Consider the following 27,546-nt stretch of genomic DNA (forward strand, 5'->3'; position numbering starts at 1 on the left):
TCAGTGCAGACTTCTGATCCCTACACTTCAAAGGTGAAGTGAATCCAAAATGCATTCTGAGCGCCTCCAAGGCTTAGGTGCCAGTTTCTCACCAGAAAAAAGCAAGACCAGGTTCTTGCCCCTCAGGCTGTTCCAACACCTATAGCAGAGGTGGATACGTGCCTTGCTTAGATCACCAGATGCGATGTTGTCCATAATATAAGAGGTACAGAAAGATGGATAGGAGAACTCAGGGAAGACATGTGCCCCAAAGGTCGAGTTACCTGGGCATCATTGTACACATTCACGACGTTGACTGGTCTGTGGGTGTCACACACAAAAAATATGGCATCTTCGTCAGGCTGGAGGATATCCAACAGGTCTACGTTAGCTCCACAGTTTATGAGGATAAAATAATGGAACTGGAAAGAAGAAAGAGGAGAGGACGTTGTGAAGTAAGTGCCTTGAGGAGGATCTTCACTTCAGCCTACTAGGCCCTTAAGTCCTTCTTCTGAGACACATCAAGCCCCTGGCACTGGGCAAGGCCCGGACGGTGAGAGGCTCCAAAAATGGCAAGTGCTGGTCTGTGTAGGTGCTTTAACATACTCCACATGCTATTTCATTTCCATGATGACACCATGAGACAGGCCCCATGGCTAGCCCTGTGACTGTCTCTGCTTCTCAGAGCAGCACATGGAGGCTCAGCATGACTCAGTTTCATGCACAGGACCAAGAAGTTGACGAGCAATAGACCAAGACTTCAAAGGCATAACAGAGCCTCTGCAGATCTCAGTCACCCTACCGGACGGTGTTGCCTCTCTGTACTAACAACGTCATACAGGTCTAAATTTGTAGCAAGTCTTGGGCAGCCCATACTCAATGAGCACATAATATTAAATTAAGTCTTATTACGTCCTATCACTATAGACAATCCCTTCCTTGTAAACACCAAGTTGGCACAAATATGCTCCTTCCGTGATGACAGGAGCTCCAGGCAAGGATTTATCTCTGCTAGACAGTCCAAAATGTGGCTACAGACCCCAAAGATCCTCTTCCCTACCACAACCCTACCCTGTGGGATCTAAAATGTCCCATCTTTCAGTATAGCCCCATGCAGAGGTACCAGAAGTCCTGGCCTCTACTGTTTAAATTGCAAAGGGAGAAGACATATTCCTGGATTAACATTTGGAAGCTGGGATACTTTTTCTTGGAGAGAGAATGTAAACTAGTTGTGTAGTGTAACATAATCTTAACTAGGCCATATCAAAAACTAACTGCTAAACTCTAAGCAGCTTACAATGAAAATGTCTGCAACACAAATTCAAAGGCAGCGGGTGTCTGCCGTCACTATCTTTTTTTTTTTTTTTTTTTTGGTTGTCAATTTTGTCTCTACAACTTGAGGGTAAGTCACCCTGTATAACTCATTTTTTCCTTCCATGTTGTCTAATATAGCTGATAGTTAAATATACATACAATCTATCATGGACATAGAAAGAATGCTGTGTAGTAAAAAATTGCAACTGAGTAAAATAAGACTAATTATTCCAAAATATTTCTTCCATACCTGTTCTTTATGCTCAAGAAATGCAGTTTCAAGTTCTTGCCACCCAGAAACTGGAACCAGGGTATACTGCACGTGATCGCACTGGAACAGGGCCTGAGAGATATTAATTTCAAACCTATCAAATTTAGGACATCTACAATTACCTTTGAAAAGCACTTAAAAAAAAAAGATGGATTGAGAAATGAATGACATGTGATAAAGTAAGAATGGTAAAATGTTAATGGGGAAAACTAGGTTATGGGGATATGACTGTTCACTGTATCATTCTATCAACTTTGCCTAATTTTTGAAAATAACGAAAGGAAAACATTGAGGGGAAAGTTGATCTTATTTCTAGATCTTCTGAGAAGCAGTGCCTCACCCAAGGGCCTGAGCAAAGGTCATGTAAACATTGGATCATATTCAAAATAGTACCAATGATCTTCCCTAATAGACGAAGGAATCTGAATTTCTGGTATTGTGTATGAAACCACGGTGCCCTCAGTTATCACAGAGTCCTCTGTCTGAAACCCCACATTCGCGAAGACACGCGGGGTCTAAGGGTCTCTCCAATGCAACCATTTTTTGGTCCCACGTTATTGCAAAATACTAACTAGTATTCCTGCTTTTTGCCGAATCCTTCCCCGACCCACCCAATACTCCTGCCAGCGACGAGTGCCCCTCCCTAGGTTTCCTTTGCTCCAGCCCCTACGGTAGCCTGAGCTCTCATCATGGGGGCTGGGGTGAAGAGAGGTTCCCTACTCTGCTCCTCACCTCCAGCCCCGACTTCCAGCCCACCCGGCACCAAACTCCTCCTGGGGCCCCGCCTGCATCCTCACCTTTCGCCCCGGCCCTTCCCTTCCAAAATACGCAAGGCTCACCTGGAGGATCTTGCAAGCGCACAAAGCGTCCACGTCCGAAGCCACGAAGAGAAGGACCCTCTGTCGGGAGAAGAGCGCAGTTGAACGCAGAGACCCGAACACTGGCCCCTGGTGCCCTCCCACGGCCGCTCCCTCTCATCCCTTCCCCCCGACAAGGCCACGAGGTCCAAGAAAAGGGGTCACCTGGCTCTGGACCACCTCGTAGAACTCCTTGCGGAAATCGGACACGAACATGGCCACGGCGGCCGGACACCGAGAGTTAGTGCAGAAACTCCTGAGAGTTGTCGGGGTGGTCAAGACTCCCGCCAAATCAGGACTCGTCCGATTGGCCCAGGATCCAACCAATCGCTACTTAGTTCCCTGCCTTTCCCTCTTTCTCATTGGGTCATATTGGAGGCGGGCACTAGCACTCCGCCATTCAGTCTGGAAAAGTCAGGCAGGCTCCTAAAGGAGCGTCATCCACAGGCAGGACGCAAGCACGGTCGCCCACTTCAATCCTGACTCCCATTTACCCACAAATCTGACGCTTGGTGGACATCTTTAGTTTGGGAAGAGAAGCTTAAAGCCTCCCACTGGGAACTCCAGGAAAAAGAAACATCGCCATAAATTAAATCCACTTATGCGTCGAACGGAGTCGTCAGTTTACGACTTCAAAAAGCTCTCGGCGTAGTTCGAAGGCTGATGTGTAGATTACTTCCGCCAGCATCCTCGATGGCTGCAGCAAAAGCCGGGAGGTCTACGTGCATTCTGGGTAGTGTAGTCGACAAGGAGAGCGGACCTCACTAAATTCGTCTAGAGGGGAGTACTATTAAAATGTAATTTAAAATAATGATAAAAATTACCCTAGAGCGACAAAAAATAGGAATTTGTATTTTAGTATATACTCCAGAGAAGTTTTAGACCCTAGCGCCTTTGCCCGGCTTCTTTTCATTTGCAGCCGACCCCTGTCCTCCTCTTCTCCCCCTGGGTCTCAGGTCCGGCACTTCCGGTGAGCCTCCCAGGGCGTCCGAGCGGAAGCGGCGGCAGCGGCTGCTGCGAGCAGAGAGGGTCGGCGGGCTCGCATCGTAACGTTCTCTGGGCGAAGCGGCATCTTCGAGGCAGGGGTGTCCACCATGGTGAGCGCGGCCTGGCGAGGGCTGGGAGCTGGGGCTGGCTGCTGGAGCCAGAGGCCGAGGCCGAGTCCCGCAGGGCTGACAGGACGGCCGCGGAGATGCCGAGTCACCCCGGCCGGGCAAGAGCCGGACCCTTGACCACGAACGGCCTTGGCTTGTCTTCGTTGGTCCCGGGCACAGTTCGAATTCCCTCTCAGTTGGACTTAAACTCTTAGGGTGAAAAGGAATTTTCTACGTTTGGGTCCACCCATGGGTCTCACAAGTGCTAGGCATGTAACAGGTTTCCATAACACCAAATTAATGGAAAAGTTGCTGGGGGTGAGGAGCCGAGTCGGGGACCCCCCAGGGATAATGCTTGGGGGCCGTTCCCATGGGCGGGAACACTCAGCCCTTGCCCCAGTTCTTGTCCAGCGCAGTACTTCTGGGTCATGCCTCGGTTGTAATGACGCCTTTGGCTATTTAAGCGATTCAGTAAAGATAACAGTAGTAGCTAGTTTTTGCTGGCGCTCTTTTCTTTTACACAGTTTTTAACACCCACAGTCCCTTATTACTCCTCATCCCATTTAATCCCTACAATGGCTTTGGAGGTAAGGATGATTATCATCATTTTAACCGTGAAAACACCCAAGATTTTAAAAAGTAGTTTAGATCAGGGAAGTGGGAGTGGAAATTTGAAACCAAGTGTGTCTGGCCGCAAGATTAGTCCTGTTGCCATTGTACGGCATTGCCTCAATGTCACTTGTTTATTTTAGCAAAAAGAAGTAATGGTTATTAGGTTTTATCCGAAGTATGTCATTGTTGAATCATGCTTCCATTCTCAAGTTCATCCACTTAAACACGTTGAATACCTGAGAGGTCTAGGCAATATGCTAGGCATTGGGATTATAAAGGAAAGTCCTAAAGGAAAGTAGGACTTGGGGTTGGGAGCAGCAGGGAGGGGCAGAAGGTCAGGTTCATGGGTGGATTGAAGGCAAGTTGTTAGGGGCCTTAAATACTTTGTGGGGGTTTTCTAATTTAAGAAGGAATGAAAGCAAAGAGAAAAAAATGGCTTAGGTGGGGTGGTGTAGTGAAAGGCTACGGGAATCCTCCACTGGTCTACCTTCACGTTTGTTACGCTTCTGGCCAAGACTGGAACAGAGTTGTGCTTAAAAGAAGAGATAAACCCTTGAAAACTACTATGCTAAAGCTCCCAGGGATTGAAGAGCCATTTGAGATTCTAAGCAGGAACATACTGTGTTTGTATTTCAGGAAGATCGCAGATTCATCTTGCTAATTTTGGAATTGCTAGTAGTAGACCTTATCAGTAGACGGCTTTCCCTCTCTTTAATGTGTATTTGGAATCCAGTCAAGAAATAGTTGTTCAGGGGTGCCTGGGTGGCTCAGTGGGTTAAAGCCTCTGCCTTCAGCTCAGGTCATGATCTCAGGGTCCTGGGATCGAGCCCCACATCGGGATCCCTGCTCAGCAGGGAGCCTGCTTCCCCCCTCTCTCTGCCTGCCTCTCTGACTACTTGTGATCTCTCTCAAATAAATAAAATATTTTTTTAAAAAAGGGAAATAATTGTTCATTATGAGATGTTTTTTAAAACTTGTAAAAAACACATAAATTTACCATCTTAACCATTTTTAAGCATAGATTCTGTAATGTTAAGTATATTCACATTGTTGTGTATTGGATGTCCAGAATTTTTTAATCCTGTAAAACCAAAACTCTGTACCCATTAAACAATTCCCCCATTTCCCCTCACCTGTTCCATGGCAACCAACATTTTACTTTTTGTCTCTATAAATTTGACAACTCTAGGGACCTCATATAAGTGAAATCAAATAGTATTTGTCTTTTTGTGACTGGTTTTTTTCACTGAGTGTAATGTCCTCAAGTTTCATCCATGTTGTAGTATGTGATAAGATTTTCCTCCCTTTTTTTTTTTTTTTTAAGATTTTATTTATTTGAGAGTGAGAGGAAGCAGGAGAGAGAGCACAAGCAGGGGGAGTGGCAGAGGAGAGGAAGGGAGAAGCAGGCTCCCCGCTGAGCAGGGAGCCCGATGTGGGACTGGATCCCAGGATGCTGGGATCGTGACCTGAGCTGAAGGCAGACACTTAACGACTGAGCCACCCAGGCGCCCTGTGATTTTCCTCCCTTTTAAAGGCTGAATAATATTCCATTGTGTGTGGGTAGACCACATTTTTTTTAAGAATTTATTTATTTATTTGAAAGAGAGAGATCACAAGTAGGCAGAGAGGCAGGCAGAGAGAGAGAGAGAGGAGGAAGCAAGCTCCCCACTGAGCAGAGATCCCGATGCGGGACTCGATCCCAGGACCCTGAGATCATGACCTGAGCCGAAGGCAGAGGCTTACTTAACCCACTGAGCCACCCAGGTGCCCCTAGACCACATTTTTTTAGCCTTTTGTCTGTTGATGGACACTTGGATTGTTTCCACCTCTTAGCTATTAGGAATAGTGCTGCTATGAACATTCGAACATGAGACAAATATCTTTTCAAGAGCCTGCTTTCAGTTCTTTTGGATATGTACCCTGTTGTGTAATTTTACATTAGTGGGGGTTGGGAGGAGGGACATCATGGTAATTGCAATACTTGAGAAGACTCCAGATTGCCATATAACATGTTTTCTAAGCCTCACCATAATCCGCATGTTAAGACCTGGGATAGTACCTTTTTGGTGGCACCATGTCTTGAGTTTACTTATTAACATGAGGGCGTACCACAGTGTAACAACATGAGAGCACCTTGGAGGGGCACCAGTCAAACCCTGGGCAAAGCAGGGAAGGTTCCTGGAGCAAGGAAAGGATAGTCATAGAAGCCAGGGGAAGGAGTGCAAACACCTCATGCCTGCTCTTCCTGTTGTCTGGAATGCTGTTCCCTGGTTTTGTTTGTTTGTTTTTGCCTGGCTCCCTCCTGGCATTCAAGTCTCTGCAGAGTCCCTTCCTGACCACCCACTTAAAATAGCAGTCCCAGGCACCTGGTGGCTCAGTCCGTTAAGCATCCGACTTCAGGTCTGAGTCCCATGTTGGGCTCCCTGCTCCACAGGAAGTCTGCTCCTCCCTCTCCCTCTTGCCTTCCTCCAGCTAGTGCTCTGCTCTCTCCCTCACTCTCTCAAAGAAATAAATAAAATCTTTTAAAAAAGAATAGCATTCCCAGGAGCTCTCTGTCCCTTACCCCATCTTGCTCTCAGAGCATTGATCAGCACCAGACACGGCAGGCATTTTCTCTTGTTTCCCTTGTCTTAAATGCCAGCTCCTCCAGGGTGGATGTTGTACCTATTTTGTCAATGAGCAAACAGCCTAGACCGATGTTCTGCTAGTGATTAGATCAGAGCCTAGCAGATAGTGGGCACTCAAATTTACAAAAATAGATTTTTTTTTAAATTGTTGAAGAGGGAAAGTGTTCCGGTTGGAGGAACCAGGTGTGGCAGGTGTAGGAGATTGTGGACCGTAGTAATGAGTCCCTGAGGTACATGTGAGGTCTGGCCTGGATCCTTGGGTGAGGGGTGAGAGACTGAGAAAGGTTAATGACAGGCCTGATGTGGCCAATTGTATATTTTAATAAGATTGAACCTTCTAAAAGCAGTGGAATCGAGATGGGAGGGACGAGACTGGGCAGGGCCAAATGTGTAGAAACAGATCTGAGATTCCCATGTTCCGGGGAAGTAAGTGCTTCCAGTAGACTGCTGTGCTCCATCAGGATTTTGGTGCATCTTGTTCTTCCAGAACATTATGCCGCATTAACTGCCCTGACTTGTTTGGGCTTTCGACGTGAAGAAATGTACCTTTGTTCTGTTCTAACTCCAACGTCTCTTTCCTTCCTTGTAGTTCTCCTTCAACATGTTTGACCACCCGATTCCCCGGGTCTTCCAGAACCGCTTCTCCACACAGTACCGCTGCTTCTCCGTGTCCATGCTCGCAGGGCCTAATGACAGGTCAGATGTGGAGAAAGGAGGGAAGAGTATGTGCTCGTTTTTATTTTGAATAGTAACCTTTCCTGCCCTCAACCTGCAGTGCTTATTGTCTTCAGTAGCCCTTGTTTTGCATGTGTAACCAGAAGTTAGTTACAGCGATACTCTTACTTGCCCTAGACTTGCTAAGGGGGGCCTAGGGTGGCGGGGAGAGTCCTAATTATGATTAGATTTATGGCTAATAGCTATTGGGTTCCCCACCATGAATTACAGCGAGTAAAATTCCTCATAAAAGACCATCATGAAATGCTGGCTACCTCACAAGTATCATATAGTATGTTTTAAAGATACGACAGAGACTAAATTTTGGCTTTTGTTCTGCCTTTTTAATTTTATTTTCTTAATGTTTTTAAAATATTCTTTCCACAGTAATTATGCCGCCCTCAGCTCTCGATCAACTCAGTAAGTATTTTCTCCATGGCTGGGGAACCGAGGTTGTTTACGTGTGTCGTCAGAAACTTGGCACATGCTCTTCAGTATGTCTGGACATAAGCGACCTTCATCATTTCTGGTTGGGAATTGTCCATGGAGGGTACACGCTGGACCGGAGAGCTGGGCCTGCAGATGCCCTGGTGAGGTGGTGGCCAGCTGTCCAAGGGCCAGCAAGTACTCAGTTCTAGGTCCCTCCCCTGTGAAGGGGGTTCTACTCTTGTGAAACCCCCCACTCCCCCCACAATACACATATACACCTTATTCGGATCCATCAGGACTAAAGGAAAGTTCGAGCACCGGTGCTTTTTTTCCACCCTGCTGAGGCATCACCCTGATGCTACTGGCTGGGTTCACTAGGTTTTTTCCTAAAGGAGGCAGTGGGCTCCCAGGAGGGTGCTGTGCAGCGGACTTTTAATCTCTCCCCCAGCTCCAGGCCCGAATTCCTAGTGCTGTCTGCCCCTCTGCATTGAAAAGCACATAAAAAACTGAACTATTGTTTGCTGCCACTCTTATCCGGTCCTTTCTCTCATAGCAGGAGTGAGAAAGTCCCATGGGTGTGAGAGCGGCTATACTTCCTCTTTCTTCAACCCTTCATCCCCTAAGAACAACCCATGGAGACCTCATGCCCCCCAGCCATGGGCGCAATCAGTTCCTTTTGAGATTCAGTGGTGTTTTTGGTGTGAATTTCTCTTATCTGAGGCAGGAACCCCTGGAGGCCACCAGAGGGCAGGTCCACACTCATTGTTGAGTGTAGTGGGTGGCGGCAGCACCATTGAGAAGGGGTGTGGGTCTGGTGCATTCCAGCTTGGGCTTTGTACCTGTCCTGTAGACTAGTGACTTGGCCTCTGAACTTCAGTATTCTCATCTTTAAACAGGGACACACAGCAGCCACCTGTCAAAGCTTCTGTATGGCAGGAGTTCCTCCTCCCGAGAGGGTGCCCAGTGGGAGGTGTGTAAATAGCCCAAGCCCATGTGACACCAGTTAAGGCAGGAGGTCGCCTTTAGCCGGCAGGGCTAAATCAGTGCTGGCAGTGGCAGTGGCCACACCTGGTGGAGGCCTGTAATTCTGGCCTCTGTGCAGCCAGGGGGTTAACAGACCCATGGGGTTCATAGCCCCATCACAGAAATGGAAACAAGGCCCCCCAGAGAGCCTGCCTTTCCATTTGAGCTAAGCCAGGCACTGAGTGCCAGGTGTGACCCTTGTTACAGGTGTCTGAGAAGAGACACGGATTGGGACAGGGGGCTTAGATCAGCGTTTGGATCTTTAAGTCATGGAAGAAATTTTGTCCAAACGAAATTTTACAGAGAGTCTTCATTTATAAAAGGGTCACTGCTCAGTTTGGAGGAGGTGAGATGGGCAGAAGGCTCAGGAGCCCCAACGCGCTTCTCTAAATCAGAAAATGTGGTGTAAAAACCACCAGACTGAGGAGCACAGGGGTTTCTTCCAACCACAAGAATCTTGGCTCCTTGGCTGGAACTTCTGCTTCACAGCCCTGAGTGACCACTGTTCTGCTTCACGACTCCGCAGCTGACAGGTGCAGTGGGGACAGAAGCCCTGGCCTCTGGGCCCTTGGTCACTGTACTCCAGCCTCCAAGTCACCCTTGGTGATGGGGCGAGAACACCCACGCCCACTGCTGCCACTTCTGGAGCCTCTTCTCCCCTGTCTCTGGCTTCCTGCCCAAGCTTCTTACTTGATCTGCATCACCATAATTTTCAGGGAGATCCCAGGGGGAGTCTGCCATACCTCCTGCCACTGAATGAAGTTTTTGTGGCCACATCTGCTTAAGCTGACAAGCTAAAGTGAGCTTCGGTGGTTAAGCCTCAGACCTGGGCCGGCAGCCTGGGTTGAATCCCAGCGCTGTCGCTCCTGGGCTTCTTGCTGACTGGGCACGTTAGTTCCCCATAGATAAAAGGAGTAACGGTCGTTCTTACCTCACTGGTCTGGAAAGAGTAATCGAGAGCCTGGAATGTAGCAAACGCTTGTTACTTGTCACTGCATCAGTCTGTGCCAGACCCATCCCCAGATCCCTGACTCTTTTGGGTCTCCTGCTTCACACTGCCTGTACCTCCTGCCCTCCTGGGTTTGCCTGCCTCTGGCTGTCCGTGCAGCCTGGTCTCCGGACCACTAGAGCGAGGGGACGTACTGTGTCGTGACCTTGCTGAGAGCCCACTTTGACAAATGCTCCCACCCAGCCTAGTGTCTGGCCCAGCCTCCCTCTCCTCCTGACCACACTCACCCCAGTCTCACCTGATGGCCAGCCATTCACCTGATGGCCAGCCATTCATAAACTGCCTGGGCTCCCCTTCCTTCCATGCCTTTGTTCAGGCTGCTTCCTCTCTGGCCTTCCCTCCCCAGCTGGCCTGCCCCAGGACTCACCTGGAGGCCTGACCGTAGGAGTGCTGCCTCCCCGATGCCACCCTTCCCACTGCACTACAGCATCTCGGTGCACGTGTTTCTTTCCTACCCACCTTTCTAACTAGAAACCTCTGCAGGTGGGGTTTTTGTCCAACATGTGGTTGGCAATTAAATTATTTACAAACACATGAGTTACCATATTACTTTTTAAAGTTGGGATTTCCGAAAGCCTCAAGCGTAAGCCAGTACTGTATCCCCAGGTGACCAAACTTTCCTGCGCTCTGGGCCAGGTGACGTGCATGGGAGAAGTGTGGGCAGGCATCCAGGGGCCTGAGTGCCTTGTGGGTCTGCCTGCTCTGGGGAACTAGGCCCTGTGGAGCCATGAGGGCACCCAGGGAGGCTGATTTTCAGAGGAGCACCTTTGGGGAATAGAACTTCTCCCTCACAGAAGCTGTGCCTCAGCCTCTCTCTCCTTTTCAGGCCGACTCAACATTACCTACCCCATGCTGTTCAAACTGACCAACAAGAACTCCGACCGCATGACGCACTGCGGTGTGCTGGAGTTCGTGGCCGACGAGGGCATCTGCTACCTCCCGCACTGGGTGAGTGGGGCCGTGCTGGTCTCTGAGAATCTATGGGCCTATCTCAGGATTGGGGCCCCATAGGAGGGTAGCCCCCAGTGTGTGTCAGGACTACAAGGATGGGATGCAAAGCAAGGCTTTGTGTGCTGGGGGATGGCCTTTTCTTTGATAGTTGATCAGCCAATAGCCCAGAAACCGCAGCCATGCTCTTTACCTGCCATTTCCTGGGTAAGGCTTTTGTAAAAATAATAGAGCAGGAGTATTTTTGAAGTGGTCTGAGTACCGAGTTCTATGTTTTAATACATTTGCTCCCACTTCTACTAATTTCTCCCCAGTTCTGTCACGCGTGGGTATGTACACGCTCATGTGCTTCCATGCTTGTCTGTAACTGAGTCCTTCCAGAGCACATCACTTCCTTGCCATAGAAACAAAGCCTCTCTTTTTTGCCTTCAGACTTTCTCTTGAGCCTGGGTTCTTCCTGAGTGCTAGGCCTGGCCAGCCCCCTCCCTACCAGGAACTCTACTCTCCCATCTCACTTGCTGCCTTACCTCTCCTATGTTGTTTTCCTAGCCTCAGTCCCCCAAGGAGCTTTTACTCATGCCTCAAAGCCCAGACTCAACTTGCTTCCCTGTTCACTTGCTTTCCCAGCACTTGCCGCTCAAAACCTTGCCTTATTGTCCTCTGGGCTTACAGGTACCCCTCATGGGCACGAGGCCTTGTCCTACTCATCAGATAGAGTGCTGTAGGTGGCTGAAGTGTTGGGCACTGACTACTTCCCCAGGTCATTCTCGATCCTCAGAGCCCCTTTGTGACTCTTACGAAGAGGTAAAAGAGGAGACAGTAACCTGGGGAAAACCGTACAGATATAGGGTTTTGGGTGGCCCCTTGTCCAGGCTCTCAGACCGTTTTGGATCAGAAAACTGGTTGGATCCCTTTTGTTGAGGAATATTGTATCCCCTGGGAGGCTTCTTTAGATAACGTGGACCTGTTTCTATCTGGGCTGGTCTTCCAGCTCTTGCCCAGAGTGGATAGTTGGCCTGGGGTTTCCCAGCTACTGCTGGGATCAGAGCCAGCCTGAGGATCTTTCCACCCCCAGTGGGTATGTGAGCAGGGGTCTTCTGTTAGCTGTTTGAGGGCCTCCGTCCCACCTGGAGCTCCCAGGTTTCTTCAGGGCAAGTCAGCCTGGAACAGATGCTGGACTTTCTTCTAGCACCTGAGGCCTCATCTATTGGCCTAGACCAAGATCCTGCCCAGGACACTGGGAGCGTGTGGATGGATGCCTACTGCGAGGTGACTGTCATACTGCCTGTGCTCCATGGTGACCGGTGCCTTCCAGGGGCTTGTGCACACAAGGAGCAGGCCAGCCCTGGAGCAAGCCTCCTCCCTGCCGTCGGGGTCTTCCATCAACTACTTCCCCCCCAAAGTCCTGTCTGAGCCTGCTGATTCAACCACAAGCAGGGTACCCGGGCTCCTGCCTTTCCTCCTTGAGCTGCCAATGGCTATGACCTTCTTCCAGCCATCGGTTAACCTCTGTCTTCAGTGGCAGATTTCCCAAGGAAATCCCTAAGGGACTGTGAGCTTGGGCTGCAACAGACTGACTGCCTGTCCTTACAGCACTTCCCAGGAAAACGTCCCTCTCCAAGGTCACCGAATGTCCCAGTTACCAGGTCTGTTGCCTCTCCAGCCTGGTGAGCACCCTTCCAATGAGAGTTTGTGGAGACCTCAGCAGGCTTGTCTGCGGGGCCCTACTCATTCTCCAGCTTTGCTCATGACCTCTGCCCACCTTGGCCTTGGCCTTCCTTCCTCTTATGTGCATCTTGTCCTTGGACCTTTAGAGTCTCCTCCTCTAACTACCTCTGTGGAGCCTCTGTGGTCAGCAGTGCTATTTGACAGTGCCATCTGGGTTAAGTGTTCTTGAGGGGATATGATGCCCAGGACCAGCTCCAGGGCAGCCCAGTGTGGGATGGGGCCGGGAAGTGGGGCAGTGACTGAGGAACCAAGGTCACTGATCACTGTTGATCACTGTTGAAGCCAGGGGTGGGTGTGTAGATGCTGGCTCATGCAGTTCTGCATTTTTTTTTTTTTTTTTAAATCTACAACCCACTGTGGGGCTCGAACTTACAACCCGTGGATCAAAGAGTCTTATGCCCTACTGACTGAGCAAGCGAGACACCCTCCCCATTCTCTGCTTTTATATGTTTGAAGTTCTCTGTAAGAACCTCCAAGGGGCGCCTGGGTGGCTTAGTCGGTTAGGAGGTCAACTCTTGGTTTCAGCTCAGGTCATGATCTCATGGTCGTAGGATTGAGCCCCACATCAGGCTCTGCGCTCACACACAGCCTGCTTGAGATCTCTCTCCCTTTCCCCTTGCCCTTACCCCTGCTCAAACTCATATGTGCACACGCGTTCTCTCTCTCTCTCTCTCTCTCAAATAAATCTGGGGGGGGGGATCTAAGATAAGAAAAGCAAAAAAAACATTCCAAGACATGCAGGGTTTCTCATTTCTGGCCTACCCTCATTGACCCCCAAGTGTCAGCCTGGTTGTGGTGTCTTGATTTCCTGCCCACCAGGTACTCACAGGCCTATGTTCTTCTCTCTGCACCTTGTTTCTCAGCCAGCATCCACCACACAGGACAATTACATAGAGGTGTGGGGTTGTCTTGTCGGTTTTATATGACCCCCTGTAGCAGACGCCTCTGAGGGCTCGTCACTGCCCTGTGCCCTAGCTAGGGGGCCATTCCATGTGAGGTGAGCCCACTGGATGTCATCACTGTCCTGCCTCCATTGCAGCCGTTTACCCCAAGGCCTTGTAAGTTGGATGTGGGATAGCTCAAGGAGTAGGGGCGGTGAACTTCCATGGGGAAACACTTTGCTTGTAAGAGACCTAGCACTGGTAGCTGTCCCTTCTACGTGACCCTTCCAGTGGACCATCTTTATTCAGAGGCTGGCAGAGACACCCACACTGCCAGCGGCAGCCTCCTGGTAGCACTCCAAGGCCTTCCTTTCATGTCCTTGACTTGTGTCCTGGCTTGCTTTGTCCTCTTTCCTAATGTCAAATTATGGTTAGATTACCTGTCCTCAAGTCCTCATCTCAGACTCCTCTTCCAGTGACCCAAGAATGAGGCCGTCTGAATGTTGGACTTGGGCCTGCCATATGTGTGGTTAGACGGCGCTGACGCGGGCCATTTCCAAGAGCCTCATGTAGCCGCCTTCTTCCTTTAGATGATGCAGAATTTGCTGTTGGAAGAAGGGGGCTTGGTTCAGGTGGAGAGTGTCAACCTTCAAGTGGCCACGTACTCCAAATTCCAGCCTCAGAGCCCTGACTTCCTGGACATCACCAACCCCAAAGCAGTGTATCCTTTTGCGATAAGAAGGATTCTTCTGGACAAAGGAGGGGTGTGCCGGCAGTTGGTAAAAAGCGAGCTTTTTGATGACCATGTGCTGGCTTTGAGGACCACACATTTGTTTGTGATTGAAGTTGTGGTTTGAGAAGAAGGGTATTTGGCCAGCATGTCCACCCCGGCCTGGCCCTGGACAATCTTGCCAGGAGCTCTACGGCGGGCCTCTTCCAGACACTTCTTTGAGGGCAAAATGGAGCCCTTCCTCCAGGTGGACTAGGGTACCTGGCACAAAGCTCAGTGTGCTCTGGTGGAAGGAGGCTGGCTGTTCTCCCTCCAGGCCCTACCCCAGTGGGCCCCTGGTGCCCCACCTCAGCCATGAGCACTTCTCAGCCTCACCTTTTACCCACCTTTTACCCTTTGCACTCCAAACCAGTGGGGAGCATTGACAGAGTACATTTTCTGTCATCAAGAAGAAAGAAAAGATTATAGGTTTTAGTGGTTTTTGGTATAGTCTCTGAACGTAAGCCAGACATGTGTGTTGATAATTAAAGGAGTAACCGGCGTGGGCAAGGGGCATGCTGTGAGTCCTCTATGGTCTAGACCTCTGGCTTGGAGGCTCCACCTTGGCTATTCACATCATGTTACAGAGCGGTCACTCTGCTGCCTGTTTTTAAAAGGCTTGAAAAAAACACAATTTAACAATACAGATAGGTAGACAGTTAAAAAAAAAAAAAAAGTCTCTTTCCACTGCCTCCCCCCGGTTGCACAGCCCCGTCCCCACCCCAAACCCGGGAGCAAGCCTGCTGCTGGCCACGTCCTGGATGTGGGTGCACTGTGTTGTCTTCTGCTGACCATGTCTGTGGACAAGCCTGTCAAGTCCCCTATGACAGGGCCCTGGACATGGTGGGGGTCTGGGGAGCTGTGCTCACTGGCACTCACTGTTGAATGCTTCCAGACTTACAGGTAGGATGACATCCTGTGGCAAGATCTGCTTGCCCGGGTACCTCAGAGCTCCGCCTTGGATATACTCACCTGCCTGGCGGGGCCCGGAAGTGTCTGCCTCCGTGACTGCAGCCCCTTACGGTTTTTCTCTGGTTTTCATCTGTGTTTCGACATAGAATTACCACACGGTTTTCAGAGGCTCTTTCTAGAGCCTCATGGTTAACTTTTTAGCCCATAGAGAAAGAGTGTCCCCTTTGTCAGCTGAGAGGCAGTGTGGTGCTCCCCGGGCTGGCTGACAGGATAGAGACACTCATAGTAAAAGCCAGACTCAGCCCAGAGGCTGAGGGCACACAGAGCTGTGAGGCAGAGGCCAGCTCCACCCCCAGAAGCCCGGAGGGCTGGCTGGGACAGCTCAGTGCCTCTTGCCTCACAGGGCCACCAGGGGAGTTAGGGCAGGGCACCCCAACAGCGTGGCATTTTATGCAAGGGGACAAAGACAGTATGCACAGAATACCCTTTACACAAAGCTGTTCTCATCTTGGAAGGCTTTCTGAGTAAGAAACAGGGTGAGAGGAAGAGTAGGGATTCTAGTCAGGCTGAGTCTTGTACCCTCCGTGAGACTCTGAGAGCCTCACATGCTGTCCCATGTCCCAGTGCTGGGTTCTGGAGCCACAGTGTATATGTGACCTTTCTATTTAAAATAATCCTCCGAATTGATGAGGATGACGTGGTAAAAATATTCCGTGTGAATAGGCATTACTCCCTCGCCTGGGCATTTGGATTATTCAGTTTCTAAGACATTCTTATTAATTATTATTAGGAAAAAAGTTTATAGGTTACTTTTTCCTTCCTAATTTTTTTTTTTAAATTTTCCTCTTTAAACATACCCCTAAAATTGGGTTACCGCCCAAAAGATAGAAACAATGAAAGTGTCAGAGAACATTTTTGATTTTTGAGGGGGCCTGTTTATCATACACTCTGTCTTTTTTTCTTCTGTGCTCCCATGGGATTTTTAAGATCAACTTGTTCAGGTATAGTTTATATACAGTAAAATGCACAGTGTGATGGGTTGATGAATGGGAACACTTGTATATCCGGAACGTCTCCATCTTTCCAAGAGGTCCTCTGTGCCCTTGCCTGCCCATCTTCACCCGACCTCCAGCCCTGGGAACTTCCCACTGCCTCCTGGCCCTCAGAGAGCTGCCTTTCTTGAGGGAACACTTTGTGGCATGTTCTTTCCCTCAGCAGCATTTGTGAGATTCATCCGTGCTAGGAGCTTACCCTTCCATAATGATTGCTGAGTCATATCCCACTGTCTGTGTGGTAGAAATTAATGACAGTGATTATCTAAACCCCTCATGGAACTTGTTTCAGATTTGAGGTGCCCATGTTGCCATGTTACCTTGACAGTGTGTGTCTGCAGATTAGAAAACGCCTTGAGAAACTTTGCCTGTCTGACCACAGGGGACGTGATTGCCATCAACTACAATGAGAAGGTGAGTATCTCCACCATGGGGCCAGCAGGGCCTGGAGTCCTGGTCAGCAGAGGTCACAGCCAGTGAGGACCAACAGTGTCCATTCTGGGGTTTGAATGGGGGTTCTTTTTAGGCAGAGTATGCCTGGCTTTTATCATGATGGCTGTCTGCTCCTTGCTTGTTTAAGTCCCCATGGGTTCATGTTTAGTGTCCTGTAGTAATTCATTCATCAGCTCTGTTTCGAGAATTGATTGATTGCATTTTCAGGTGCCTGAGCTTCACGTTATTAATTATGTGTCTGCGTCCCATGATGCCAGCAGTGTTGACTGTGTCTCTGTTAGGAAGCTCTTCACTGCACCCATAATCTGAGCTAATCCCTTTGCTGGTCTGGGGACACAGAAACAAAGCAGCCTGGGTCCTTGTCCTTGTGATTTGAGGAGCTGGCCCCCTACAACATGCCCCAAGTCCTGTGGGGCACAGGGAAAGTAGAGCCTGGCTCTGCCTACAGACAGTGTTACATGAGATCACCTCTCCTTCTCATGGGGGCACGTCCTCTTCCTCCTGTTTTCTTTAGCCCTGGTTTTCCCTTGGAAGCTCCCCTGGGATATGAATCTTTTGGGTCTGAATACCATATATGTTCGTCTGTGATTCAGTGCTTCCTAGCTCTCTAGATCTAGACAATGTCTCTTGTCCTCCCGTTTCTCATTTGTGTCCTGTATAAGCGACACAAAATTCAAGACGCTATCCACGTCCCCATTATCTGTGGCAACAGGCGGAGGAGAGCTGTCATAGTTGGCAAGCCTGCCCCTTCCCCATCTTGCCACAGGCATGGAGCACAACCATGTGGACACCCTCACCCGCTATGACTGTGGATGGTGACCCTCGTGGAGTTGCTGCCAGAGCAGACCTCCTGGTGCTCGGGAGTGACCACAGCCCCTGCTCGGCTTTCCCCAAGGCCAGCTCCTTGCCTCCTTGCCCCTTCACACACTCTCCTGTCCCGAAGTAAATCTTGGTAAACATCCCACATAAAGCAGAAATAATATTTAACATGTGAACCTGAAACAAGGACATCCCAAATACTGGAAAAGAAGAATGAAAGTGTTCTCTATTTGCACTCCAAGAGAATATTCATTCAATAAAAATAACTAGAAACTCTCTGTATGTGTTGAATGTTTAAAAACAGTTTCAAGTGACTGTTTTAGGGCGCCTGAGTGGTTCAGTGGGTTAAAGCCTCTGCCTTCAGCTCAGGTTATGATCCCAGAGTCCTGAAATCGAGCCCCGCATTGGGCTCTGCTCAGCAGGGAGCCTGCTTCTTCCTCTCTCTCTGCCTGCCTCCCCCTACTTGTGATCTCTGTCTGTCAAATAAATAAATAAAATCTTTAAAAATAAATAAATAATAAATAAAATGACTGTTTTAGAGGCAGCATGACCACAGAAAAAACTAAAAAAAGTCACAAGAATTTCTCTTTATTGCATGCAACGTAGTCTAGTATTTCTGTTGTGCTCCTTGCAAAATTTTTCTTTACCAGCTCTGGTTATGACACAGTTGGCTTTATGGCCCACTAATCAGCTGTGACCTTCAATTTGAAAGCACGACTGTACCAAAATGAGAACTTGTGGCCCCAGCGTTGACGGATATCTTGGCAGTATTGGTGGTGGTGTAGACGGGATGGCCAAACTGGTGGAGTTAGCCCAGGTATTGAGTGGAGAAACTGGGTTATATCCACACAGTGGCACGCATGCCTTGCTGCTTATCTTCAATAAATAATGAGGACACTTTATTTTTTTAAAAAGGTTTAATTTATTCACTTGTCAGAGAGAGATTGAGCACGCACAAGCAGTGGGGGAGGGGCAGAGGGAGAAGCAGTCTCCCTGCTGAGCAAGGAGCCGGACCTGGGACTCAGTCACTGGACCCTAGGATCATGACCTGAGCCAAAGGCAGATGCTTACCTGGCTGAGCCACCCAGGGGCCCCATGAGGAAATTTTAGAAAACAGGCTGGGGACACAAAACCCTCTCACTTCATTAATGTTTAGGGTTTTTTTTTTAATGGTGGGACTCTTCAGACTGTTCTTTAGAAAAGCAAGGCATACCCTAGCTAAAAAAACAAAAACAATGCAGGAAAAAGCAGATTCCGCCACTTTCAACTCTTGCCCTTCAGGGCTTTTTTATGTTTGTTACATACTTGAGATTGACTCGGACACACAGCAGTGTGACTGGTCTTTAAACTTATTTTCCTGTTGGCTGCATAGTATTCCACTGGTGACTTAATTTCTTTATATATGAACAAATAACACTCATTTAACTGATTTACTGGTAGGTATTTTGAGCACGCACTATCATTAGTCATATTGGAGAGAGCCGTCTCAGAATTTTCTCTTGGGCTGTTTAGCTAATTATTTACTCGGAATAAATTCCTGGACGTGAACTTCCTGGGATAAAGGTTGTGTCTTTTGCAATTTGATGCATAACTACCCTACCTGATTTGAACTACTTATAGGGAACAACCTCTTTTGAGTGATGGGAAGGTATCCAAGCAGGCAGCCAGTCCCCTCGTCACAGCAAGAGGTGGTGGCAGGGGGAGGGTGTCATGGAGGTGAACAGCATGTCCACAGGAGCTAGGCAGGGGGCCGCAGTAACGTGAGTGGGGACAGCCCACGAAACCACGCACCTGATTTTTGTGTTTTGCCCACAGATCTATGAGCTGCGGGTGATGGAGACGAAGCCTGACAAGGCCGTGTCTATCATTGAGTGTGACATGAACGTGAGTACCTCTGCTGCCTGCAGTATGCTTGGGCCAGGGGAAGATGGGCAGTCAGTGCCCCACCAGGGTGTCATGCAGCCCCTGGGACAGTGTGGGTGACAGAGGCAGAAGGAGGTGATACCAGAACACTGAGAGGAGGCTGTGGACCTGGTGACCTACTTGCGGCCAATCGAGGTGGCAAAGCTGTAGCCAGTTCTGAGGTGGCCGCACTCACCAGCACTGCAGACATGCCATAGCGTGGATATTTTGGAAATCCAAGGAAGCTTACTCAGCGTCTGTGTAGGAAGCAGCTATTGGTACCCACAGCAGCCTGATGGGTCTCCAGGGAACGCTGCCAAGCAAGAGGGGACAATCTCAGAAGGTTATATTCTCTCTGGTTCCATTTGTTAGCTACGTTCTTGAAATCAGCAGGATTTTAGAAATGGAAGACATGGTGGTGGTTGCCAGGCGTCAGGAGCAGGCCAGGAGAGAGGCAGGTGTGGTTATAATGGGACAATTTGAGGGGTCCCTTTGAGGTCGGAACGATCCAGTATCTCAACTGTGGCAATGGAGACACTGACTTAAACTTGTGATAAAACAGTGAGAACTTAAGTGGGAAATCTGAATGGGAGGGCAGGACGGTGCCACTATTGCCATCCAGGTGGTGATCCTCTGTGATTTTATAAAATGTTACCATTGGGGAAATCTGGGCAAAGTATACAGGGGCAGCTTTCTGTCGCATTGCTACCACATGTGAACCTATGGTTGTCTCAAGTGAAAACACAAATGCTAAGGAAGCCTCAGTACCCCTGTATCTCAAAATTGTACTCTTCCCTTTGGGACCACAGGTGGACTTCGATGCCCCACTGGGCTATAAGGAGCCCGAAAGACAAGTCCAGCATGAGGAGTCTACTGTAAGTCGTTTGTCCGGCATCCCTCCGCAGCCCTGGCGCTGTTTGCCCTCTTCAGTGATGGGGCTTCTGTGGGAGGGTGTCCCGCGCGTGTTGTGGCAATGGACATGTCGCGATTGCCCTCTGCTGATGCTGACACGGCCACGTGCCCTGCTCCTAGGGGACAGCACGTCCCAGCTGTTGGGGGTGCAGGGATAGCAGTAACAATGAGAGGCTCATCACCCATCTTTCTGTCCCCGTCAGGAGGGTGAAGCTGACCACAGTGGCTATGCCGGAGAGCTGGGCTTCCGTGTGAGTACCAGGCCACAGTTTCAATTTCTGTGCTCCCACCGTGCCATCTGGGTTCCTCTGCAGGGATGCGGTTTTTGTGCACTCACGTATCTGGTGCTTTCTCGGTGACATGGTCCTTCACATCCACTTTGTCCTGGAATCCTCCAAACAATTCTATAAGGCAGGCCCCAATTTTTCTTCTTTTTGAAGATTTCTAACCTACCAAAAAGTTAAAATAGGACACACATACACCCTTCACTTATATTCACCAGAGGGGAGCACATTCTGCTTTATCTCTGAGAACATGACTCTTTGAAAGGAAATTGCAGCGTGACCTCCCAGCACTGCGCCCAGCTAGGCTCCCTGGGAAGCAGGTGGAGATAACCAGGGCTCTGGCACCAGGGTATTGGGAGGCGGCAGAGGAGTCAGGCCTGGAAAGCGGAGCTGAGCTGTGTGTGGCAGCTGCAACAGAGGCCTTCGCCCACCCTTGGGGCACTGAACTGGCTGGTCCCGCAGAGGCTAGGGCCAGAACCTTCAACCTGTCCTTAGCTACTGGCTGCCCGTGTAGGGTGGCTGTGTTTGAGCAGTAGGCTCCTTTCATCTCACAGCAATCCCCTGAGGGGCTGGTGGAAAGTTCTTGGCCTACTGTACTCCAGCAGCTGGGGAGTGAGGGCTTCAGTCCCTAACGGTTCTGGGCAGCACCTCCCCCATACATCCTGGCATCAGTCTCTGGCACAGGATGTGTGTGTGCTCACCAGCTCTTTCGCACTCTCCTGCTCCCTCATCTAGGCCTTCTCTGGCTCCGGGAATAGACTGGATGGAAAGAAGAAAGGTGTAGAACCCAGCCCCTCCCCAGTCAAGCCTGGAGACATCAAAAGGTGGGTTTTCTGTCATCCTCTAGGGAGACTCTGTGCCAGGTTCCTAAGCCAGGGTTGCCTCACTCAAGCTCCGGAGACAAAGCCTGGACCAAGGAGGCTGGTGGTGTGGATGACTGGCCCCTGCCTGCTCTCCTCAGTGGGCCCAAGCACCACCTGAGCCCGTGTTTCCCGGCGGGGGTTCACTGGGGAGGAGATCGGTGCCCTGCCTCATTCACCAAGCCTCCCACTGCGGTCCAGCCTCCGCCCACCTCCAAGTGGTACCTGATCAGCTTGCCCTGCTGTTTCAGGTCTTTCTGGTTCCTGTTTAGTCATCTCTCTATTTTCCTGTTTTGTGACTTCCAATAATTGATCAAGTCCCATTATGTCAACTTCCCTCGAACAGGAGGCCGGAGCTGCCTTAATGTGTTTTTTGTCATTTGGCTCGGGGACTCTCAGAGCAGGTTTCCTGCTCTGGCGGCTGTCATGGAGGCGGTGGGGATGACATATGTCACCTGTCTATCTCGTGTATTAGAGCAGAAGGAGAATGCTGGGTGTGTGTTTTTTTTGGTGTGTTTTGTTTTGTTTTTTTAAGATTTTATTTGTTTATTTGAGAGAGAGAGAACACAAGCTGGGTGGAGAGGGAGAAGCAGGCTCCCCGCTGAACAGAAAGCACAACATGGGGCTTAATCCCAGGCCCTTGGGATCATGACCTGAGGTGAAGGCAGATGCCTGACCCTCTGAGCCAGTGAGGCTCCCCTGGAAGTGTGGGTTTTTACCCAGTCTCTTAAGAGAGCATAAAGAGTTTAATGAGAATATAGCCCTTGCAGGGTCTGTGAGACTAGAGGACAGAGATGGTAAGGGCCCCCCAATCCTCCACAGCAGGCCATGCATCAGGTCCACAGGCCTCTGCCCCAGTTGCCTTCTGGTTACTTCAGAAAGGAGGCTGGGAAGCACCAGAGGGCTGGCCAAGCCCAGAATGGGTACAGTGCCATAGCCCAGAGTGAGTCACCAGGATGATGCTTGCCTCTTTCTGCCTGATTTTCTCTCGATGGTCAGGAACGAACTTCAATTCTTTTCTCCCACAACTAACATTTTTCCATTTTTTCCTTCCTCTCCTTCACAGAGGAATTCCCAATTATGAATTTAAACTGGGTAAGATCACTTTCATCAGAAATTCACGTCCATTGGTCAAAAAGGTTGAAGAGGTGAGTTTATTTCACTGGTAATGAGAAGTTTGGTTTGTTACCGATGACTGGAGAGTTCTTCCCATTCTGAATGAGGCCATTTCTGTCATATCCGTTTCTGTCATATCCCCACCCCCCCACTGCCCCGTGCCTGGGGCTCCCCTCTCCCTGGTACCCTGATTATCCTGTTAAGGCTGTGTTAGGGGTGTGCACAGGCCATAGCTCTGGTGACACCTGGTAGTGGTGATCAGCGTCATACCAGCTCACAGAGTTCTCACCCAAGTGCCAGGCCCCATGCTGGTGCTTTGTACTTAACTGTTTAATCCCCAGCACCATCCCTTGAGGTGGCTGCTGTGACTATCCACATTTTTACAGATTTGAGCATGATGGTGTGTGGAGGTGAGGGCACCCAGGCCACAGAGACAAGCTCCTGATCACGACATGGCCGCCTCTATGCCACCACCCTCTAGACATGGCCTCCCCTGGCCCAGAAATTCCCTGTTACAGGAAGGGAAGGCTGCAGATTGGGACAGGTGTTTGCAAAGGGTACGTTCCCAACTTGTGGGCACTTCTTCCGAGTGTTGGAAATCAGCTCAGAAAACCCAGCACACCCTACTGCAGATGCCCCACACCACCCAGCAGCCATGGCCATTGTGCTGTGTATTTCTAGAACACCAACACTTTAGATCCACCACTCTCTTGGTTCCTCTTCTCAAAGGCTCAGTCTCTTGGGCATCTAGGGTAGGCTAGAGGGCAGATGTTCTGTGAGCCTATTCAGGATGGGCGGCTAAACAGGATCAGTCACTGGCTAGCTCCTGCCTGCTGGGCCATCACCAGCCTCTTGACCACTGAACTCTTCCCCTCTACCTGGGGGGCGTTTGGGGAACGTCCAGGCTCAGGGAAACAAGTGTGGTCCTCAATGAGACCTCAGCCTCTGATTCCTCCTTGAGTGCCTTTCCAGGCCTTTGCCAGCTACAGGCTGGGGCTTGCTACCTCAGGCCTAGAGGCCTCAGCATGGGCTTCTTGCAGGCTGACTTGTGACCTGACTGTGGGAGATGAGGGGAAGGGAGGCCAAGGCTGGCAGCCATAGCTGGAGCTGTTTAATCCATAAGTCCAGTCCAGAAGGAATGTACGGCTGACGATGGGATTGAAGGCACACACTTAGCTCTACCCCATCCTGAACCCCCACTAAAGCTGTGGCACAAGGTAATAATGTAATAAAGACATTGATGAAAAGAGGAGGCAATTGCTACAAAACTTTGAAAGCCCCAGAACAGAAGGACAAGAGGTAACAGACCACAGGCCATGGAAGCTGCATCCTGAGCTGCCTGTGGAGAAAGCCAAAAGGCCAATTGGTTTAGATAGTAGATCCTGAAAGGTACCTCTGGAAATGGGGGGCCAAAGATGGAATGTGTGTCACAAAGAACTTAGAACCGCAGCACCCTTCCCCACCATGGGGCTGTACCTGCCTGACCCCAGGAGAAGGCTGGAGGCTTATCTTCTGGAAGAGGCATTATGGCAGGTCCCTAAATTGGGGCCATCAACACAGTGGATAGCAGGACAGAATTAAAAGAATGAGTGAATTCTGAATTGTTGTTGCCCTTGGTGTCCTTCCCTTGCTTGCCTCCCACGCTGGCTGCCAGGGTTGCTCATTGCAGTTGGAGGAGCTTTCTCTGGATAGTCTGGCAACCCCTGAGGAATGTCCCAGCCAACTTCCCCCAGTGTGGAGACTGCAGTCAGAAAGTTTTTACTTTCTTTTTTTTTTTTTTTTTAGCACAACTTTTTTTTTTTAATTTTAAAGATTTTTAATTTATTTATTTGACTGACAGAGATCACCAGTAGGCAGAGAGGCAGGCAGAGAGAGAGAGAGAGGAGGAGGAGGAAGCAGGCTCCCCACTGAGCAGAGAGCCCGATGCGGGGCTTGATCCCAGGACTCTGGGATCATGACCTGAGCTAAAGGCAGAGGCTTTAACCCAATGAGCCACCCAGGCACCCCGAGAAAGTTTTTACTTTCTGAAGAGTTCTGAAAAGAGATTAGAGAAACCAAAGGGTCAGGAGCCATCAGGAAAATAATTTTCCCCAATGCAAGGGCATGAGTTTGCAGCCCTTGCATTGGACCTTCTGAGTGTCCAGCCCATGAATGAAAATAGCCCCCTATCAAGGCAAAGATCTAAAGCTTCCAGAAGGAGAAAAGAGGTTATACCACTGATTAAGAACAGCATCATTTTAGCGCAGGATACAGGAAGCTAGGAGATAATGGAGTAGCTTCTCCAAAATTCTGAGAGGAAACTTTTCTAAAACATTCTGTACCCAGCTCTTATAGGCTGGATTGTGTTCCCCCAAATCCTTTGTTGAAGCTCTAACCCCAGCACCTCAGTATGTGATCTGTATTTGGAGATAAGACCTTTACAGAGGCAATTAAGTTAAAATGAGGCCAGTAGAGTGGCCCCTAACCCAGTCTGACTCTTCCTATAAAAAGAGGAAAGTTGGATGTGCAGAGGAAAGACCATGCGAGAACATCACAAGAAGGCAGCCATCTGCAAGCCAAAGAGCAAGGCCTCAGAAGAAACCAGCCCTGTCAGCACCTTGATCTTAGGCTTCCATTCTCCAGAACTATGAAAAACTAAATGTCTCTTGTCTCAGCCGCCCAGTCTGTGGTATTCTGTTACGGCAGCCCTAGCATGGTAACACCAGTCAACCTGTCAGGGAAAATGAGAGGAGAAAAAGCGATTTTCAGCCATGTAGTATCTCACAAAAGGATATTCCTGAAGCACCCTTTCTCAGGAAGTGTTTGGAGGATGTACCCTACTAAAATGAGGGCATAAAGTAGAAATAAGAAAGACCTAGATCCAGGAAACAGGGAGCCCTGAAGCCGTTCGCAGCACCAAGAGGATGGCCAGTCAGGCAGAGCAGCCTTTTGTCCCCACAGAGATATACCTTCAAACAGACACAACCAGCAGGATGCCTGCTGTGATGGAATGTATGCAGAAGAGAAAAATCAGACACAGGGACAGCGGGACAAACAGAAGGCTCTGCAGGAAAGGAAGACTGAATGGCTCAGCTATGACTCAGATGTACATGGTTGCCACCACATAAAGCCGTGTGCAGGCCCTGCCAGTGATTCACTCCTGTGTGGGGGAGGGACAGGGCAGGTGCAGGGCTGTGTATCAGGGAGTACAAAATCCTCTCCTTCTGTGGAGAATGCCTCTCACTGACTAGCAGTATAAGCTCCTTAAAGGTACCTGCTATTCTCAGTTGCAAAAAAACAGGCCCTGTTGCTGTTGGTGGGAAAATAGCTTAATAGAATGTTTCTGAGGGCCTGTTAGTGACCGTATTATTGAGAGCCTTAAGAATACGTGCAACACCCCCCCCAAAAAAAAGAAAGAAAAAATTTAATTGTGCAGGCCTTTTATGGTAGAATAACACTTCCAAGAAAAAAATCAGAGTTGTGTGCAAACACATGAAGCTGCTCACCACAGCAATTTAAAATACCCCAACCTGGAAGTAATATCCAATGGTGAAAGCCTACCTCTCCCGGATGATGGAATTCTCTGTAGCCTTTAGGGCATGCTAGAAAAGAAATTCATCGACTTGAGACTGGGGAAGTATGGGAATAATTTACATAAGCATATATAGTAAAGTGGCCGGAAATATTTTTGAATGGTGGAGTTATCGATGATTTTTCTTTTGGGGGTGTGTTTTGCATTTTTTACATTTTGAAAATGGCGGTGCTTCTGCAGAAAGACGTACATTCAACCTGAGAATAAAGGATGTGGTCGAGGCATAGTTATAATTCTCTGGTTTCGTTTCTTAATTGAGTAGATTATGATTTCTATTTCAAAGCCATTATTCAAAGTATTATGAATAACAGGGAAGTAAGGGACATGGGTGGCTGGCACATGAGTCAACAAAATCAAGTGTTTATTCTAAGCCTCCAAGGAGTTTCTGAAAATAGTATTTTATCTTCACACTCAGGATGAAGCTGGAGGCAGATTCGTCGCTTTCTCTGGAGAAGGACAGTCGTTGCGTAAAAAGGGAAGAAAGCCATAAGTTGGGACTCTTGGCTGACTGGAAAATAAAATAATCAATTGCAACATAATGGCTTTTAGTTACTGGCTCTGATGGGGATGAGACTGTTGCAGAAGATGCTCTGTCACTTTAGGTTTTGTTTAGAGTTACCTAAGAATTACTGTGTGTGACCTGGAAGTGGAAGAGTCAGACTCGGTGGATGATTTGGGGAAGGAGAAACCTCACTCAGGTCTGGCAGGCAGCCTCCTCCTCGCCCCTTCTTGCTTTCAGCCCTTGAGGGGTTGCTCCCACTGCCTTAGCCAAAGCAGAGTTCCCTAATTCCTGATGGAAGTCAATGGAGGGGATTGAACTGCTCTAACTTGAGGTGTTTCTCTTTTTTTCACTTATTCCTTGCTTTTCCAGGTCGATAGCTTAGAGCATTGCCTTTGGCCTAGAAAAAAAGTGGCTTAAATAGATACGTGCTCTATAAATAGTGGTTATCCCATTACTCTGGCTGCAATTGTATGAGGAAGGGTGTTTCTATTTTTATTTTACATCTTGATATTCTCCCCACCCTCAAAGAACCATTCTTCAGAAGGCGGATTCCTGATCTGAATACATTTCATCTTGTAATTTGATTTCATATGGAAATAATTAGCTCCTTAATGAATCTGTTCTACAGTAAAACAGCTTCATGATGAAGCACAAATAGGAATATTAGGATAAATAAGTGCTAAAGATACAGTCCTCTTTCTCCTTCCCTACCCCCCACTCCCAGTTTTAATGTATTAAATTATCCAAGGTTCTGCTGGCCTACCTTTTTTATTAGCATTAATTTGGTCTCGGATCACTTTCTATAATGTGAGCTCTTTTGACATGTTAATCTAATTTAATCTCTTTTGTTCCTTGAAAAGAGTTTTACATAAAGAATTTCAAATAAAAACAGGCAATGATTAAACCTG

The 27,546-nt window shown here is 48.9% G+C and overlaps 2 protein-coding genes across 3 annotated transcripts in view; one reads left to right on the plus strand and one right to left on the minus strand.

Moving 5' to 3' along the window:
• Positions 1-2,983, minus strand: part of CDC45 (cell division cycle 45) — a 32,501-nt gene extending 29,518 nt beyond the window's left edge. The window contains exons 1-4 of one of the 2 annotated variants that reach the window (XR_004384844.1): positions 2,587-2,983; positions 2,404-2,463; positions 1,544-1,636; positions 264-401 (exon numbers count right to left, since the gene is read on the minus strand). Coding sequence is in view for 1 of the 2 variants with exons in the window: in XM_032875898.1 (XP_032731789.1) it covers positions 264-401; positions 1,544-1,636; positions 2,404-2,463; positions 2,587-2,637 (342 nt within the window). In the remaining variant the exon portion in view is untranslated. The remainder of the gene's footprint in view (positions 1-263; positions 402-1,543; positions 1,637-2,403; positions 2,464-2,586) is intronic. The other variant, XM_032875898.1, reaches the window with a different exon arrangement.
• Positions 2,984-3,385: 402 nt separating this feature from the next.
• Positions 3,386-27,546, plus strand: UFD1 (ubiquitin recognition factor in ER associated degradation 1). The gene is made up of 12 exons (XM_032875899.1): positions 3,386-3,518; positions 7,344-7,476; positions 7,856-7,888; positions 10,756-10,877; positions 14,077-14,207; positions 16,561-16,633; positions 19,307-19,375; positions 20,203-20,268; positions 20,509-20,556; positions 21,325-21,413; positions 22,516-22,597; positions 26,552-27,546. The coding sequence occupies exons 1-12, from the start codon at positions 3,516-3,518 to the stop codon at positions 26,624-26,626; spliced, it is 924 nt and encodes a 307-aa protein (XP_032731790.1). The 5' UTR covers positions 3,386-3,515; the 3' UTR covers positions 26,627-27,546.

The sequence above is a fragment of the Lontra canadensis genome, unplaced genomic scaffold (assembly GCF_010015895.1).
Source record: "Lontra canadensis isolate GAN:19392208 unplaced genomic scaffold, GSC_riverotter_1.0 scaffold57, whole genome shotgun sequence".
In the NCBI taxonomy this organism is placed as follows: Eukaryota; Metazoa; Chordata; class Mammalia; order Carnivora; family Mustelidae; genus Lontra; species Lontra canadensis.

What these genes read in the sequence shown, in the direction of transcription:
- UFD1 (XM_032875899.1), top strand. An exon ending in TCTGCTACCTCCCGCACTGG is followed by an intron (nt 10,878 to 14,076) that starts GTGAGTGGGGCC and finishes TTCTTCCTTTAG; the next exon opens with ATGATGCAGAATTTGCTGTT. An exon ending in TCATTGAGTGTGACATGAAC is followed by an intron (nt 19,376 to 20,202) that starts GTGAGTACCTCT and finishes TTGGGACCACAG; the next exon opens with GTGGACTTCGATGCCCCACT.